We start from the raw sequence: 13,267 nt of genomic DNA on the forward strand, positions 1-13,267 counted from the left end.
GCCTTATGGTCGCAGGTTCCCCACCCCTGGTTTAGGGTAAAGAAAAATCAATCAATCAAGTTTGTTTAGAAGGTATCTACTTGCTAGCAGTATGATTATGGCTATTTAATGTCTCTGAGCCTCAGTTTCTTTATCTGTAAAATGAGCATAATGATATCTCACAAGGTTGTTGTGAAGGTCAAATGAGATGATTTCTATAAACCTTAAAGATCTTTGTTATATAATGTGAGCTATTGTTTCTCAGTGGCTGTTTTGATGAGAGGGAAAACTAAATTCTACTCTCAAGCAATCTTCTTCCAACCCCTTTGGGCCTCACATAGGATGCTTGCTGAATAAATCATCCAGAGAATTCAGAAAAATAGCAGAAAGTTGACAATAAATTCTCATTAATTGATTGACTAAAGATGCTACATTCCTCAGTCTGAGCTTAAGATTTCCCGTAAATAACGAATAGAGAGCTGGTTTTACATGCAAACAGACAAAGTACTCACTATGAAATATGGGTTGACCTCTCTATCAACTATTGCTGTTATATTAATTTCACCCGTTTTTGGATTAATAACAAAGACTCCATAAGGGGGCTGATCAATTCCCACTCCAGAGATGCGATATGTAACTTGTTGATCCTTGGCACAGTCTGAATGAATCTATAGTAAGAAAGACAAAAAAAATATGATAACAAATAGGATTAGCAATTCTGCCTCTAACATCCCAGTTCTGTCTTTCTTGAAAATTATTGAATATAATTTCCTTCTAGCTACTTGGCAAAAAATCATAAGTAATTAGAAATACAGGGGTAGCTAGGTGGTGCATTGGATGGAACACTGGGCTTGTAATCAGAAAGATTCCTTTTCATGAATTCAAATCCTTCCTCAGGCACTTAATAGCTATGTAATCCTGGGACCAGTAATTTGTTTCAGTTTGTCTCAGTTTCTCATCTGTAAAAATGAGCTGGAGAAGAAAGTGGAAAACAACTTTAGTATCTTTGCCAAAAACTACCTTCACTATGGGATTATGAAGAGTCAGGCACAACTGAAATGAATGAACAACAACAACAACAATAAAAACTATTGTTGACCAGATTGATCATGACAGCAAACATTGCAATGATGGCCAATGGTGTAATAAAAGAAGGATGAGGCAAAAAAGCATATCAATACACACTACAGAAATCAAGTATGGGCCATTCTTGCCAGTATCCTTGTCTAACTAATGCTCACAGAAGGCAACTTTCTGCAGATTTTAAAATGGTCGATTTCAACCAGGAGGAGAAAAGTTCTTGTGATACTTGAGAATGCAAAGGGGCTAAACAATAACCTATCCTCATGCTCTACCCCTAGGGAACAATAGCAGATTGAGCAAAAGACAAGATATATTAGGACTAGAGATAAAAGAGTACTGATTATTTATAGGGGAAAGTGACAGGAAGAGAAGTGACAGGAAAGAAGAGATAGAGGGAATGGTATTATAATGACAAGAAAGCCAAAAAGATGCCTGAATTCAGTTCTAACACATTTTAAGACAGTGTCATAATTTAAATGTCTATTAAATAGCTGGAACATTAGCATTGATTTCAGTAGTAACATTATTTAATAAAAGCAACAGCCACAAAATTCTGCCCATAATATGAAGTACTTTTTCAAATCTCCAATTTAATTTTTAAAGCTATCATAGTCTTCCAGTGGACGGTCTGAATGAACACGTATCATATCTATCTATTTCTCTTATGCCTTCTTAGCCTTGCAGTAAGGGTTCATGAAATCTTTAAAGGGGTCTCACTTCACTAATTTCAAGATTGGTCAACTCAACTTCCCAGTATTTATCCTCTTACCAGAACTGCCACTTACTTTAGCGATTGGATTTCTCTTTGAGTTATCTTCACCTTCTCGACAAGCTGCTGCAAACTTGATCCATTCCCGCTTTTGCCTTCTGCTGGAATGCCACTTTATGGTGCCATTTTTGCTGTTATAATCTCTTACCTTAGGTAAAAGGAGTCATAGTTTCCATAATTTTGTCTTCATGCACTCATTTTTATTTACAATATACATTCATTAGGTACTGCAGTATTAACTCTAATATCAGAAAGAGAGCATAATGCCAAATTGATTATGCTCCCTTGATGTACTGTTCACTTTTGTTATACTTGTCCTAATGATTAAGTAAATCTGACCTTCATATAAATTGGATATACATATGAATTTCAAAATTTAATTACTTTCAATTTTGCTTCAATTTAAAAAATTATATTTTACCTGAACTCGAAATTCACTGTTAATCTCCACCACCACCTAGAAACCAAATCAAACAAATAAATTAAATAATTATTTTTGATTAACTAGTTTTAGGATCCATATCTTCACCTTCAAATCTCTTTACATGTAGCCTTTTACTTCTTTTCATCCCTCTGTTTCTGTTCTCCTCCTTGCTATCCCTTTTGCCATATATTGTCCTACTAAAATACAAGTAGATACTGTTTGGGGTTCTGATATTACAAGTAAATAGGAATATTGGTCAATACAAATTATATCCTTTTTGAATTCAACAGCTGAGTCTGTCTTTGCTAAATCTTGTGCCACTTGGGAAATTGAATTCCCTTTAAGTCGCTAAGTGATATTTACTGGTAATGGATAATAAAATTATTGTATAATCTGTAAAAAGTGGTAGCAATATGCTATAAAATATTGTATAAGGTATAACAAGTGGTAGTAATATGTAATAAAAATATTATATAATGCATAAAAAAATTCCTGGATATAGTTCAGGAATCTGTGTGGCAACAACTTAGCTATAACTAGTTAGAAGATTGATTTTTAAATTCATTCTGAGAATAGCAAAAATAACCAAATTCCAGTGCTAAAAAAAGAATATTGATTAGGAAGACAAGGGGAGGCCACTTATAAATGCATTCAGGAAATTCAATTTAATTAACATTTATTTAGTGCATTTGATCTACCTCCCATTGTCTTTCACAGTGTCTTTTGCAAATAGAAGATGCTTAATAAACGTCTGTGGTGTTGAACTGAATTTCTCGGTACTACTAGGTACGTTGGGAATACAAAAATGAATAATAGCATAGTCTATGCCTTCAAAGAGCTGACATTCTACTGGTGTGAGACAGTGAGGGGTTTGTGGGGCAAGGCAGATATATGTACAATTAAAGGTAGCGTCTGATGGGGGCAAAGGAGAGATCCAGACAAGAAGTGCTTTACAGAATTTGAGAAGTGACCTCCAGTTCTAGATGACAAGGAAAATTTATATTTTGAAAGAGAGCTAAATTCTTAGCTGAATTTTTGAATTTTAATAGTTTCTTTTAGTCTCTTTCTGATACTTGCTCTTTTCACTAAGTATGGTGAACTTTGCCAAATAGACAGGCTCTGAGAAATAGGAGAAAGCAGACATTATAATTGCATTGAGAACCAGAAAGGAAAGGTGATTAAAGAAATACAGGAAAATGTTGCCCTGGTTGGGCAAGTTCTTCTTGGCCTTTCCCTTACATGAGGCAATTATTCTAGTCCAGCAGATTACATTACTAGGTCTTATCCTCAATTTCACTTACCTTGAACTCTAGACTTAGGCAATGCATAGAGCAAAAATAAGATCCAATCTTAACCTTTTTCCCTTCCTTCTCTACAAACATCTGCTTTCTCCCCAGATCTTCTCAGTTGTTTCCAAGCCAGTTGAGCATTGTGTCAGGATGCATTGAATCCTCTATGCCATCATGATCAGCTGCTCTAATGGCAAAAATTTTTTTTTGTCAACAACCCATATGAAGTGCGGAGCTTGGCTTTGAAGCCCACTTGAAGCCTACTATACCAATTTAAAGAAATTTAAATAGATTAAGCATTTAGTTTTTGAATCATCTTCCCAAATCATTTTCTATAGTTGCAGAGAACTCCAGTTTGCCAGGACATTTAATAAGGGAGAGTAAGTAATAAAAACTTTTATCACAAGTACTAGTCTGGATTTAAAGTTGACCAGAGGAATGTGAAAATTACAGTTAGTGTGGGATTAAAAATAATTTAAGCTATTTCAAATGACTCCATGTAATTGACATTTTAACATTTTATGTAATACTATAGCAAATCTCAAAGACTACTGCCTTTATTTATTTATTTTCTCTTCAATTTAATTATATTTTTTCAGTTCCAAATTCTCTCCCTCTCCACCTTTCCCTCACCAATTGAGAAGGCAAGAAATACCAAACCCATGCAAAACAAATTTCCATATTGGCTAAAACATTTTTAACTGCTAAAAATAATTCATAATTCAAAAACACATTTAAATGGAAATGTACTCCTTCATGGTTAATAAAATGGGTACTTTAGTTTTTCCTATGAGAAATTCTCTGACCTATGGTACAAATGAATGGTATTCACCAGCATGGTTGATTGTTCAAGCCAATTAAGTCACTTCCTGTTTCTAAGAGAAATAGAGTGACATCATCTCCTGGCAGATTCTGTATGCTCTAGACCAGATCTTGAAAGCAGCCAACTTTTCCTTGAATTCTCATGGAGTCCTTCAGATCACTAAGATACCACTGGAATAACACATGTGATACTGAAGGACTGGGTCTACAAGAAAGAATGTGTTTGCCAATGTGCCAAACTCACCCCAGCAATGATAGGATCTACTGTAGTCAGGTATCCTTTAAAGTCTTGATGTTTTTCTTTAATATAAACAGACATAGACACCTTTTCTTTTTTTAAATTATGAAATCAAAAGGTGAAAAGTAAGGCCAACTGGAATCGACATGACAGCTTTTCTTCAGAGTTCAAATAAAACAGATAGAATCTAATCTAACTTCCCAACATCCCTGTTAGCTAAGGAGGGTTTAGGTCTTATTATCCTTTTACATGCAAGGAAAAGAGATGTGAAACTGGATAAGAGAGGTACCCACATTTATCTACAGCTAGGAAATGGTGGAAATGGAACTAGATCCTGGGTCTCCTAATGCCCGATCATTCTAGGCATTAGATAGAATCTATCATATTCCTCCTTAAGAAGCATTGCTTCTTGTGGCCTCTGTTTCCTTTACCTCACCTGTTGGGGTGGAATGGGGGTGGAACTGTACATTAGTTGTCTGTTTGGGAGACATTTCTTTATAATAACAGAACTGTATACCCACCTTTTATCTACAATGCACCTTTCTTTCTACGGTGAAATGGCTAGTGGGTAGATGGTGTTTCTTTTGGATGACTGTGCTGGATGACTCATTAACCATCTCAGGCCTTTGAATCTGTGTCATGTTATTCCCATGAAAGGATCATGGGATTAGGCACAGAGCTCAGTATCTACACCCTCATGTTGGGGTATCAGTATTGATCAATAACTGAATAATTGTTATCTACACTTCTATCTGTGCTGTGTAGACATAGGCTCATAGTCATGTGCTCAAAGACATAATATAAACTGTTACTATAGTTTTTCATTTCTATGGTGTATTTGTTGATAATATACAATTAATGTTTGCTCACAAGGACTTTTCTACAATTTTTTTTTTTTTGTGTACAACAAGACCAGAGATAAATTATGTGGAGGTAGTGGAAAGGACACAACTTGGAATCAAGAGACACCTGGGATTGAATCCCACCTACCACATTAACTGAACTTATAACCATGGGCAAGTCACTTAATCTATATGACTCTCAATTTCTCCTCTGTAAAATGAGAATGTAATGCCTTATAGTACTTTCCCCATAAGATTGTCCTGAAAACAAAATTAAATAATGCAGGAAAATTGTTTTCTAAGCCTTACCATGCTATATCATTTATCACTATAGCCATATCTTTTAAATATTTGATAAAATATCCTAGCCTACATCTAATGATATTTTATTTAAATGAATGTAATCAAAAGAATTTGAGGAAAGAAGGCTGAATTTATTTATTTAAAATATACCCAATTTGTTTTTTGTGTAAAGGACATATAAGAATAATTTGCAGTAGTTCCCTAGAAATTCAGTATATCAGTTATTAGTCCTAAAGCTGAACTGTAAGGCCTTCCTACTCAAAAGTAGTATGAAGCTCAATGTGTGAACTCCAAATCTCAGAGCTTACAGATTTAGATTTGCACATTCTAATTGGATTAGAAAAGTCTTTGACATTACAACTAAGAAAATTAAATTTAGCAAAAATTAGCTATTTATCTAAGAGGCAGTATAGTATAATGGATAGAGGGCTGACAAGTCACAGTCAGAAAGACCTGCAATTGAGTCCTGCTTCTGATACATCCTAGCTGTGTGACCATGGGTGAGTGATTTACCCTCTCAGTGCCCCTAGGCAATTGTCTGAGACTATAAATTAGAAAGGAGTTGCCTATCTTCACCGGTGACAGAGAATTTCTGCGCCAGCAAATTCCTACATTGAAGAAGTTACAGGTCTATACCACCTCTCTGCCCCACCCCCCACAAAAGACAACCTCCTCCCCAAAGTATCAAATGTCACATGCCAAATATCACATATTCTTTGCTTATTTAATGTATTACTAGCTCTCTTGGGTTAGTAACCTGTTTCTTCATATCATTGTCATCATTCCTTGGTTGGAAACACACCAAAGAAAATAATGCTTTCCTTCCTGAAAGATAGACTCTCACAGTGCCAGTATTACAGTCAAGAATTAGTTTTTGAATTGTGAGAGTATGGTCCAGTGGCAGGGAACCTGCAGCCTTGAGGCCGTATGTGGCCTTCTAGGTCCTTGGGTGTGGCCTTTTGATTGAGTTCAAGTTTTACAGAACAAATCCTTTTTTTAAGGGGATTTGTTCTGTGAATTTTGGATTCAGTCAAAGGGCCCGTACTTGAGGACCTAGAGGGCTACATGTGACCTTGAGACCACAAGTTCCCCCCATCGCTGATAACCTTTAACATTTCCATACCATTCTAAATGATGCCATGGATAAGGTGCTGGATCTGGAGTCAGGAAGACCTGAGTTTAAATCTGGCCTTAGATACTTCCTAGCTGGGCAGGTCACTTAAACCTCTGTCTGCTTCAGGGTTGTTTTGAGGCTTGACTGAAATAATATTTGCAAAGCACCAAGCACAGTAACTGACACATGGTAAGCACTTAATAAATGCTTCTTCCTTCCTTCCTTCCTTCCTTCCTTCCTTCCTTCCTTCCTTCCTTCCTTCCTTCCTTCCTTCCTTCCTTCCTTCCTTCCTTCCTTCCTTCCTTCCTTCCTTCATTTTCTCTTCAATTTAATTATATTTTTTCAGTTCCAAATTCTCTCCCTCTCCATCTTTCCCTCACCAATTGAGAAGGCAAGTAATACCAAACCAAAAGATTCCACATGGCATTATTGATGAAAAAGTCAGCACTCATCTCTTATTCAAAGATGAAATTAAAAAAATAAGGTATGTTAAACTTTAGTTTGGAATAAGGTACAAAAGTTTGCATAAACCTTCTGGAAATGGAAATAGCTGTGCTGAAATACAGTTTTGACAGTTGTTCTCATTGACATTCTACGTCCACTTTTTGTAACATATGTGAACATACACCAATTTTCATAGTATCTATCACAGCGGTACATGTGTAGCTGGGCAGATATTTTAAGTTTTCGCACTGTTGCTCCATAAACTTCAATGTCTCCCTCTGTCTCTAGAGTCAAATATAAACTTTGTTTAGCCTTTAAAGGCTTGCACAACCTGGCCCCATCCTACCTTTCCAGGGTTATTATAGATTATTCTCATTCATACCTTTCATGTGACAGCTAAATTGGCATTCTTGCTATTTCTCATATACAACATTCTTTTTTCCCTTCTCCATGCCTTTGTATAGATTGAATAGATTATCCTCCATTCCTGGAAGGCCTACTCTCCTTACCTCTGCCTCTTAGAATCCTTCAGAAGTCAGATCAGGTACCATTTCCTGCGTAAGACTTTTCCTTACTACCTTTTCCCCATCATCTCCCAAATCCCACCGCACTTGCTAGCACTTGCCCCCTAAAATTACCTTGTATTTCTCTTTTCTATATTTGTATGTGTACATGTTGTCTTCCCAATAGACTCTGAGCCCTTTGAAGGCAGATATGATTTCCTTTTTATCTTTTGATGCCCCATGCCTATCATAGTGTCTGATACATAGTAGGTAGCACTTAGTGAATGTTTGCTGAATGAAGGATTAAATTAGAAATAGGGCCATGAGCATGGAGTAAAATTCCCTCCAAGGAACCTTCCATCTCCAAATCCATGAGCCTGCATATGATACTGTGATCCTTTTGCTTCTCAGACAGTCTGGTCCACTGATATCAGTGCTCTTCTTCCTTGTTTTAGGCATCAGTTAGGTCAAGGTTATAGGAACCAAGGGTGTCTGATTCTTGATCATTCTGATAGCAATACCAATAAATATTCCAGCAAAAGTAAACCTCATAGACCAAGTTGTTTGAAAAATTAGGTCCGTCTTATAATTTGAATCTAGAATTTTTTTTGAAAGGTGTTAAACAGATAAGCAAAGCTCAGACTAGAGCACAATTTTCCAGGTGGTCAGATGTCATCTAAAGCTTGAGCTGAAACTAAACTGATAAACAATCTTTGCTTTCTATGGGTTAGCAAGCTTGACATCCAGGAAACAAAGATTTTTTTTTTCCTAGAGTTAAAAATATTTTCTTTTTTATGAGGATGAAAAAATTTGCCATTGTGCAGTCAGACGTTGGGTTCTGCCCTGATTTGGATTAGCTCACTGTAGATGGAAACTTGCAAGTAATTGAAAAAAATCATTAGGTCTGCAGAAATTCAACTGGCTCTTTTGGGCCCCTCCCACATTAACCATACTACACCCTTCTCCACCTCCACATCCATCCACAGAAAGTTTTAATAACTCCCCATTCAAGAACACAAACTTCTCAGTCAACCGGAGATGAACCCCATATTACCTAATACAAATTCTCATAGAAACAAAAGAATCCAAATGAAAGCCGGGTAGATTAGGTTTATTGGAGTACTACTTGATCATTTCCTTTGAGTTTGCTTTCATTTTCTCTAGTCCTTGGCCATAAAATTGTAGCCTATTGTCACATCTAGCTTTGTTCCCTGCCCTGAGTATGCACTTAATAAATGTTTGTTGCCTAGAACTTCTCTGATAAGGTTTTCTTGCCTCTTGTGAATTTTTCTCTACCTCTAAAGCCAGCTGCTCTGGGCTCTATATAACAGATTTAATTTAATCTATAACAGACTTCCTTTTTTTTCCCTCAAAGAGTGGAAACAGCATTTGATACTTCTAGGTCTATAAATGAGATGAACCAGCAAGAAAACATGCCTTTGTGTGGCCAATCCATGTCTCATGAAAGGGGATCATCACAGAGATACTGCTAAGCATAAGAAATGTTTTTAAGTGGGGAAGAAATCACTCAGCAAATTCTGGAATATCTTCACAACAGTGTAGATAATATTTCCTGGTGTAAATTCATACTACTTTATTTTGTTATGCAGGAGGCCATGAGTGCCTTGAAACCCATTTAGTAATGAGCAGAATTCATAATGAAGTTAACAGAAAACTTATGGGAAAAATTATCATATTGACCACCTTCTGTATTTAAGCATGTAGATATGTTTAAAGGCCTTGTTTTCCAATTTTTTAGTCTGTTCTCATTCATTGGAATATTTTGTAGCACTGCTTCAAGTAACCACTGAATTTATGACTAAGAGCTCATCTCACTGTTTCTGACAGCTTTACTACTTAGTTAAAATATATATGCATATGGACATACGTGTATGTAAATGTATATGTAAATACATATGAATGGAGCTGAGTAAAACTGTGAGATCACAATGTCTTTGAACTGTTCAAAGAAGGAAAATAATTAACTTCCAGATTAAGACATCAAGGGGAAAAATTAAACAACTTTTCTAAAATAAAATACTTGGGGAAAACACAAAAAAAGACTATGAAGAAAAAGTAATTGTTGCCAGGTAGAACATAACCATATAAATTCTATGAGGGTAGGGACCAAGCCTTATCTAAACATTGCATATCTCTGGGCACCTGTCATAATTTTCTAGACACAACCTGTTTAATTAATGTTTGAGTTGAACATAAATGAAAGATAAAAACTGATCAGATTCATTGAGACATACCAAAGACTCCGAAAGCCCCTTTCCATAGAAGAACAATGCAGAGAGTATGTGATTCTGAAAGAATGACTTTTTTTTTTTTTGGAGAGGGAAGGGAAATTGAAGGATTACTAAATTAGTAGGGAAATTTCATTATATAGAGTGAAAATTTTATTATATAGAATGAAAATATAGTTAATTAGAAAAATCACATACATAAAAAATAAATTACCAGTGGAGTCAAGAAATTCATCATAGAAAGGATTGAATACAAATTTTAATTTACTGTATCCATGATGAGAAATAACTGATTGAACTGAATTTACATGGAACTCGAGAGGAAAATATTTGTCATTTGAAAAGAAACAATTTTATGCTAATTTCTGATACCAGTATTTATTCCCATTCATATGGCATACTTTAAGGGGAAAAGAATAAGCATTTATATAGTGCCTACTATGTGCCAGGTATTGTGCTAATTTTTATAAATTTGATCCTGTCATTAGATCCTCACAACAGCCCTGAAAGGTTTTGGTTTTTTTTTTTTTTGTATTTTACATTTGAGGAAACTAAAGCAAACAGAGGTTGCATAGGGTCGCACAGCTAGTGTCTGAGGTCAGATTTGAATTCAGATCTTCCTGACTCCAGGCCCAGCAGTCAATGTACTGCAACACCAGCTGCTTCAATGCAGTCATAATTTGAGTGGTGTTGAGGGATCTAAAAGTTCTGTGAAAGACTAATGAAATGGAACTAATGCTTAGCATAATGCCCATTTAAAGTAGACACACTACCAGCTCACGAAGTTCACTTGTAGTTAAATTCGTTCAAGTTGCCGTTCAGTTTAATCCATCAGCTCCATTTTAGCTAACCACCATTCATTGAATCAAAGATCTAACTTGTTATTAAACAGAACCAACATTCCAGACCTAAGTTAAGCAAGTAGAAACAAATATGAACCAAAACACCGTCTCCTGCCAAGTTCAAGGATAATTTAGCTGGCACCTGCCTTTTGGAATTACTTTAACCTTTCTGTGAAAGACATTAGTGTTTCTGCTGCATTTTTCAAAACATGAAATAAATGTATATAATACCATATACTTTATGGACAAAATTCCCAAGAAGTTGTTGTTAATACTCTATAAAAGGTGAACCTTATATATTTTTTTTCTTGTGTGGAATTTGCATGGTGTGATATACATTAAAAAACAAAACTTCCCATGAAAATAATTGTTCTCTTGTAACTTTGAAGGACTGTTCTATTTTCCTAAGTTTTGAAAAAAAAAAGAAAAACTGATTTTAAATAAATTGAAATGTTTAGAGTACATGGTTGTCGAGGTCCCTTCTAATTCTCAAATTCTATGATTCTGTAATTTAGACCATATCCTAATATACCTCAAATTTTTCAACATTTTTGTTCTAGGTAATATTCTGACTGTTGAATACAAGTTTTCACGTCAGGCATTGGGAATATAAGATCATAAATCTACAGCTGGAAGAGACCTCAGAGGCTCTAATTCAATCTCTTCATTTTATGAAGGGGGAAACTGAGGCCCAGGAAAGTGCAAAGAGTTGTGCCAGGGCTCACAGGTGTTGGAAGCAAGATATAATAATAGGTCACATTTATAGAGAGCTCTAAAATTTCCAAAGTGCTTTCCTCATAACTACTCTGTGAGGTAGGTAGTGCTGGTTATTATTATTATTCCTGTTTTTCAGTTGAGCAAATTCAGGTTGTCTTTCCGAAAGTCACAGAGACAAAAGTGTTTGAGCAGGGCAAAGTCTTGAACCAAGGTCTCCTGACCCCAAGTCCAATTCCTTTCCACTATGCCAAACTGACCTTCCACTAGTGAGAAAAGCCATAGTAATAATTATACGATAACCCTTTAATTATAACAGTTATTTCACATGCCTCATCACTTATAAATCTTCTCTACTGTCATTTTTATTGAAACCATCAAATATAACAAAATCACCTCCCCCCCCCCACAGCTTTCAAGAAAATCTATGCAACCATCATGCCTATGCTCTGACCATGCTCCATTCCAGGAGGGTAATTAGAATCATGAGATTTATAACTGGAAGGGGTCTTAAGAGTTCATCTTACCCAGCCTCTTCATTTTACAAAAGTGAGTAGGTACATATGTCTACAGAATGAATTAGTCCTGTTTTATTTCCTTGATTAAAATTTGGCAATGTATTATCCCCAGGTTGTGGTGGGGAGGGGGAGAGAAGAGTCAGAGAGAGAGAGAGAGAGAGAGAGAGAGAGAGAGAGAGAGAGAGAGAGAGAGAGAGAGAGAGAGAGCGCTTTAATAATTGAAAAGGTTCACCTATACCAGTATTCAAAATTGTAACCATTCAGTATGTTAGGCAGTGCCAAGAATTTTCAAAATCCAACATGTCTTTGGTATCTTATTATCTTGAGGTATAAAATGAAAGACTGGCCCCTGAGTTAGGCATCGGCACAGTCTTAAAGAAAAAAAACTTTGATTTGCAAATGTGGCTTATAAAAATCATCCCAGTCATTAATATAAGCTGTTGGTTCAGGCTATGGCATTAAATCGCCTCTTCCAAAATTGGTCTCACTAGCTATAAGGACAAATTTTATTGATTTAAAAAATGGATCTACTTACCCCTAAAATGAACAAAACAGCAGCGGTTCTGTACAGGAACCAGTCCATTGCTTCTGATTGCTCTTACATCCAAGTCTCAGGGAGTTACGTTTTTCACTTCTGTTTCTTTTCCTTCCCACCCCCCCTCTTCTGGTGCCTAATTAAAAAAAAAAAAAGATCTTAGTAGATGTTCTTACATGCAGGCTTTGAGATGTTTCTGCCTTCCTGTGAAGGAAGGACTGAAGGTACGTATAACCAGTCAGTATCCCCACCCCAAAATCCTGGGCTGGTCTCACTGAAATGCCTAACAAGATCATTATTGCTCCCAGGTAAAAGCTGTGGGGCACACCCTTCTAGTTTGGAAGCAGTTCTCTGTGGGACACAAAAGTTTCCCTTCTTCTCTGGAGGTTCTCAAGTGAAATAATTTAAAATTATTCAAAACCTAGAAAAAGATAAAAATGGACAAGTTCTTTACCATTGTGCTGGGTAATAAGATGGCCTTTATCTCCTTATCCCATGAAAAAGAAAATGTAGTCTATACATAGGTTATGGGAAGGTGCATATTCTGGTGACTGTGCATAATCAGAACTTCAGATCACAGGGAGAAATTATCAAATTTG

The 13,267-nt window shown here is 36.0% G+C and overlaps 1 protein-coding gene across 1 annotated transcript in view; it reads right to left on the reverse strand.

Annotated features, from left to right (window-relative positions):
* DSG1 (desmoglein 1) overlaps positions 1 to 12,837 on the reverse strand; it is a 40,955-nt gene extending 28,118 nt beyond the window's left edge. The window contains exons 1-4 of the mRNA XM_020992588.2: positions 12,669 to 12,837; positions 2,253 to 2,288; positions 1,848 to 1,979; positions 492 to 647 (exon numbers count right to left, since the gene is read on the reverse strand). Coding sequence (XP_020848247.1) covers positions 492 to 647; positions 1,848 to 1,979; positions 2,253 to 2,288; positions 12,669 to 12,716 — 372 coding nt within the window. The 5' untranslated portion in view covers positions 12,717 to 12,837. The remainder of the gene's footprint in view (positions 1 to 491; positions 648 to 1,847; positions 1,980 to 2,252; positions 2,289 to 12,668) is intronic.
* Positions 12,838 to 13,267: the final 430 nt, after the last annotated feature.

The sequence above is a fragment of the Phascolarctos cinereus genome, unplaced genomic scaffold (genome assembly GCF_003287225.1).
Source record: "Phascolarctos cinereus isolate Bilbo 61053 unplaced genomic scaffold, phaCin_HiC Scaffold_4;HRSCAF=312, whole genome shotgun sequence".
Lineage (NCBI taxonomy): Eukaryota > Metazoa > Chordata > Mammalia > Diprotodontia > Phascolarctidae > Phascolarctos > Phascolarctos cinereus.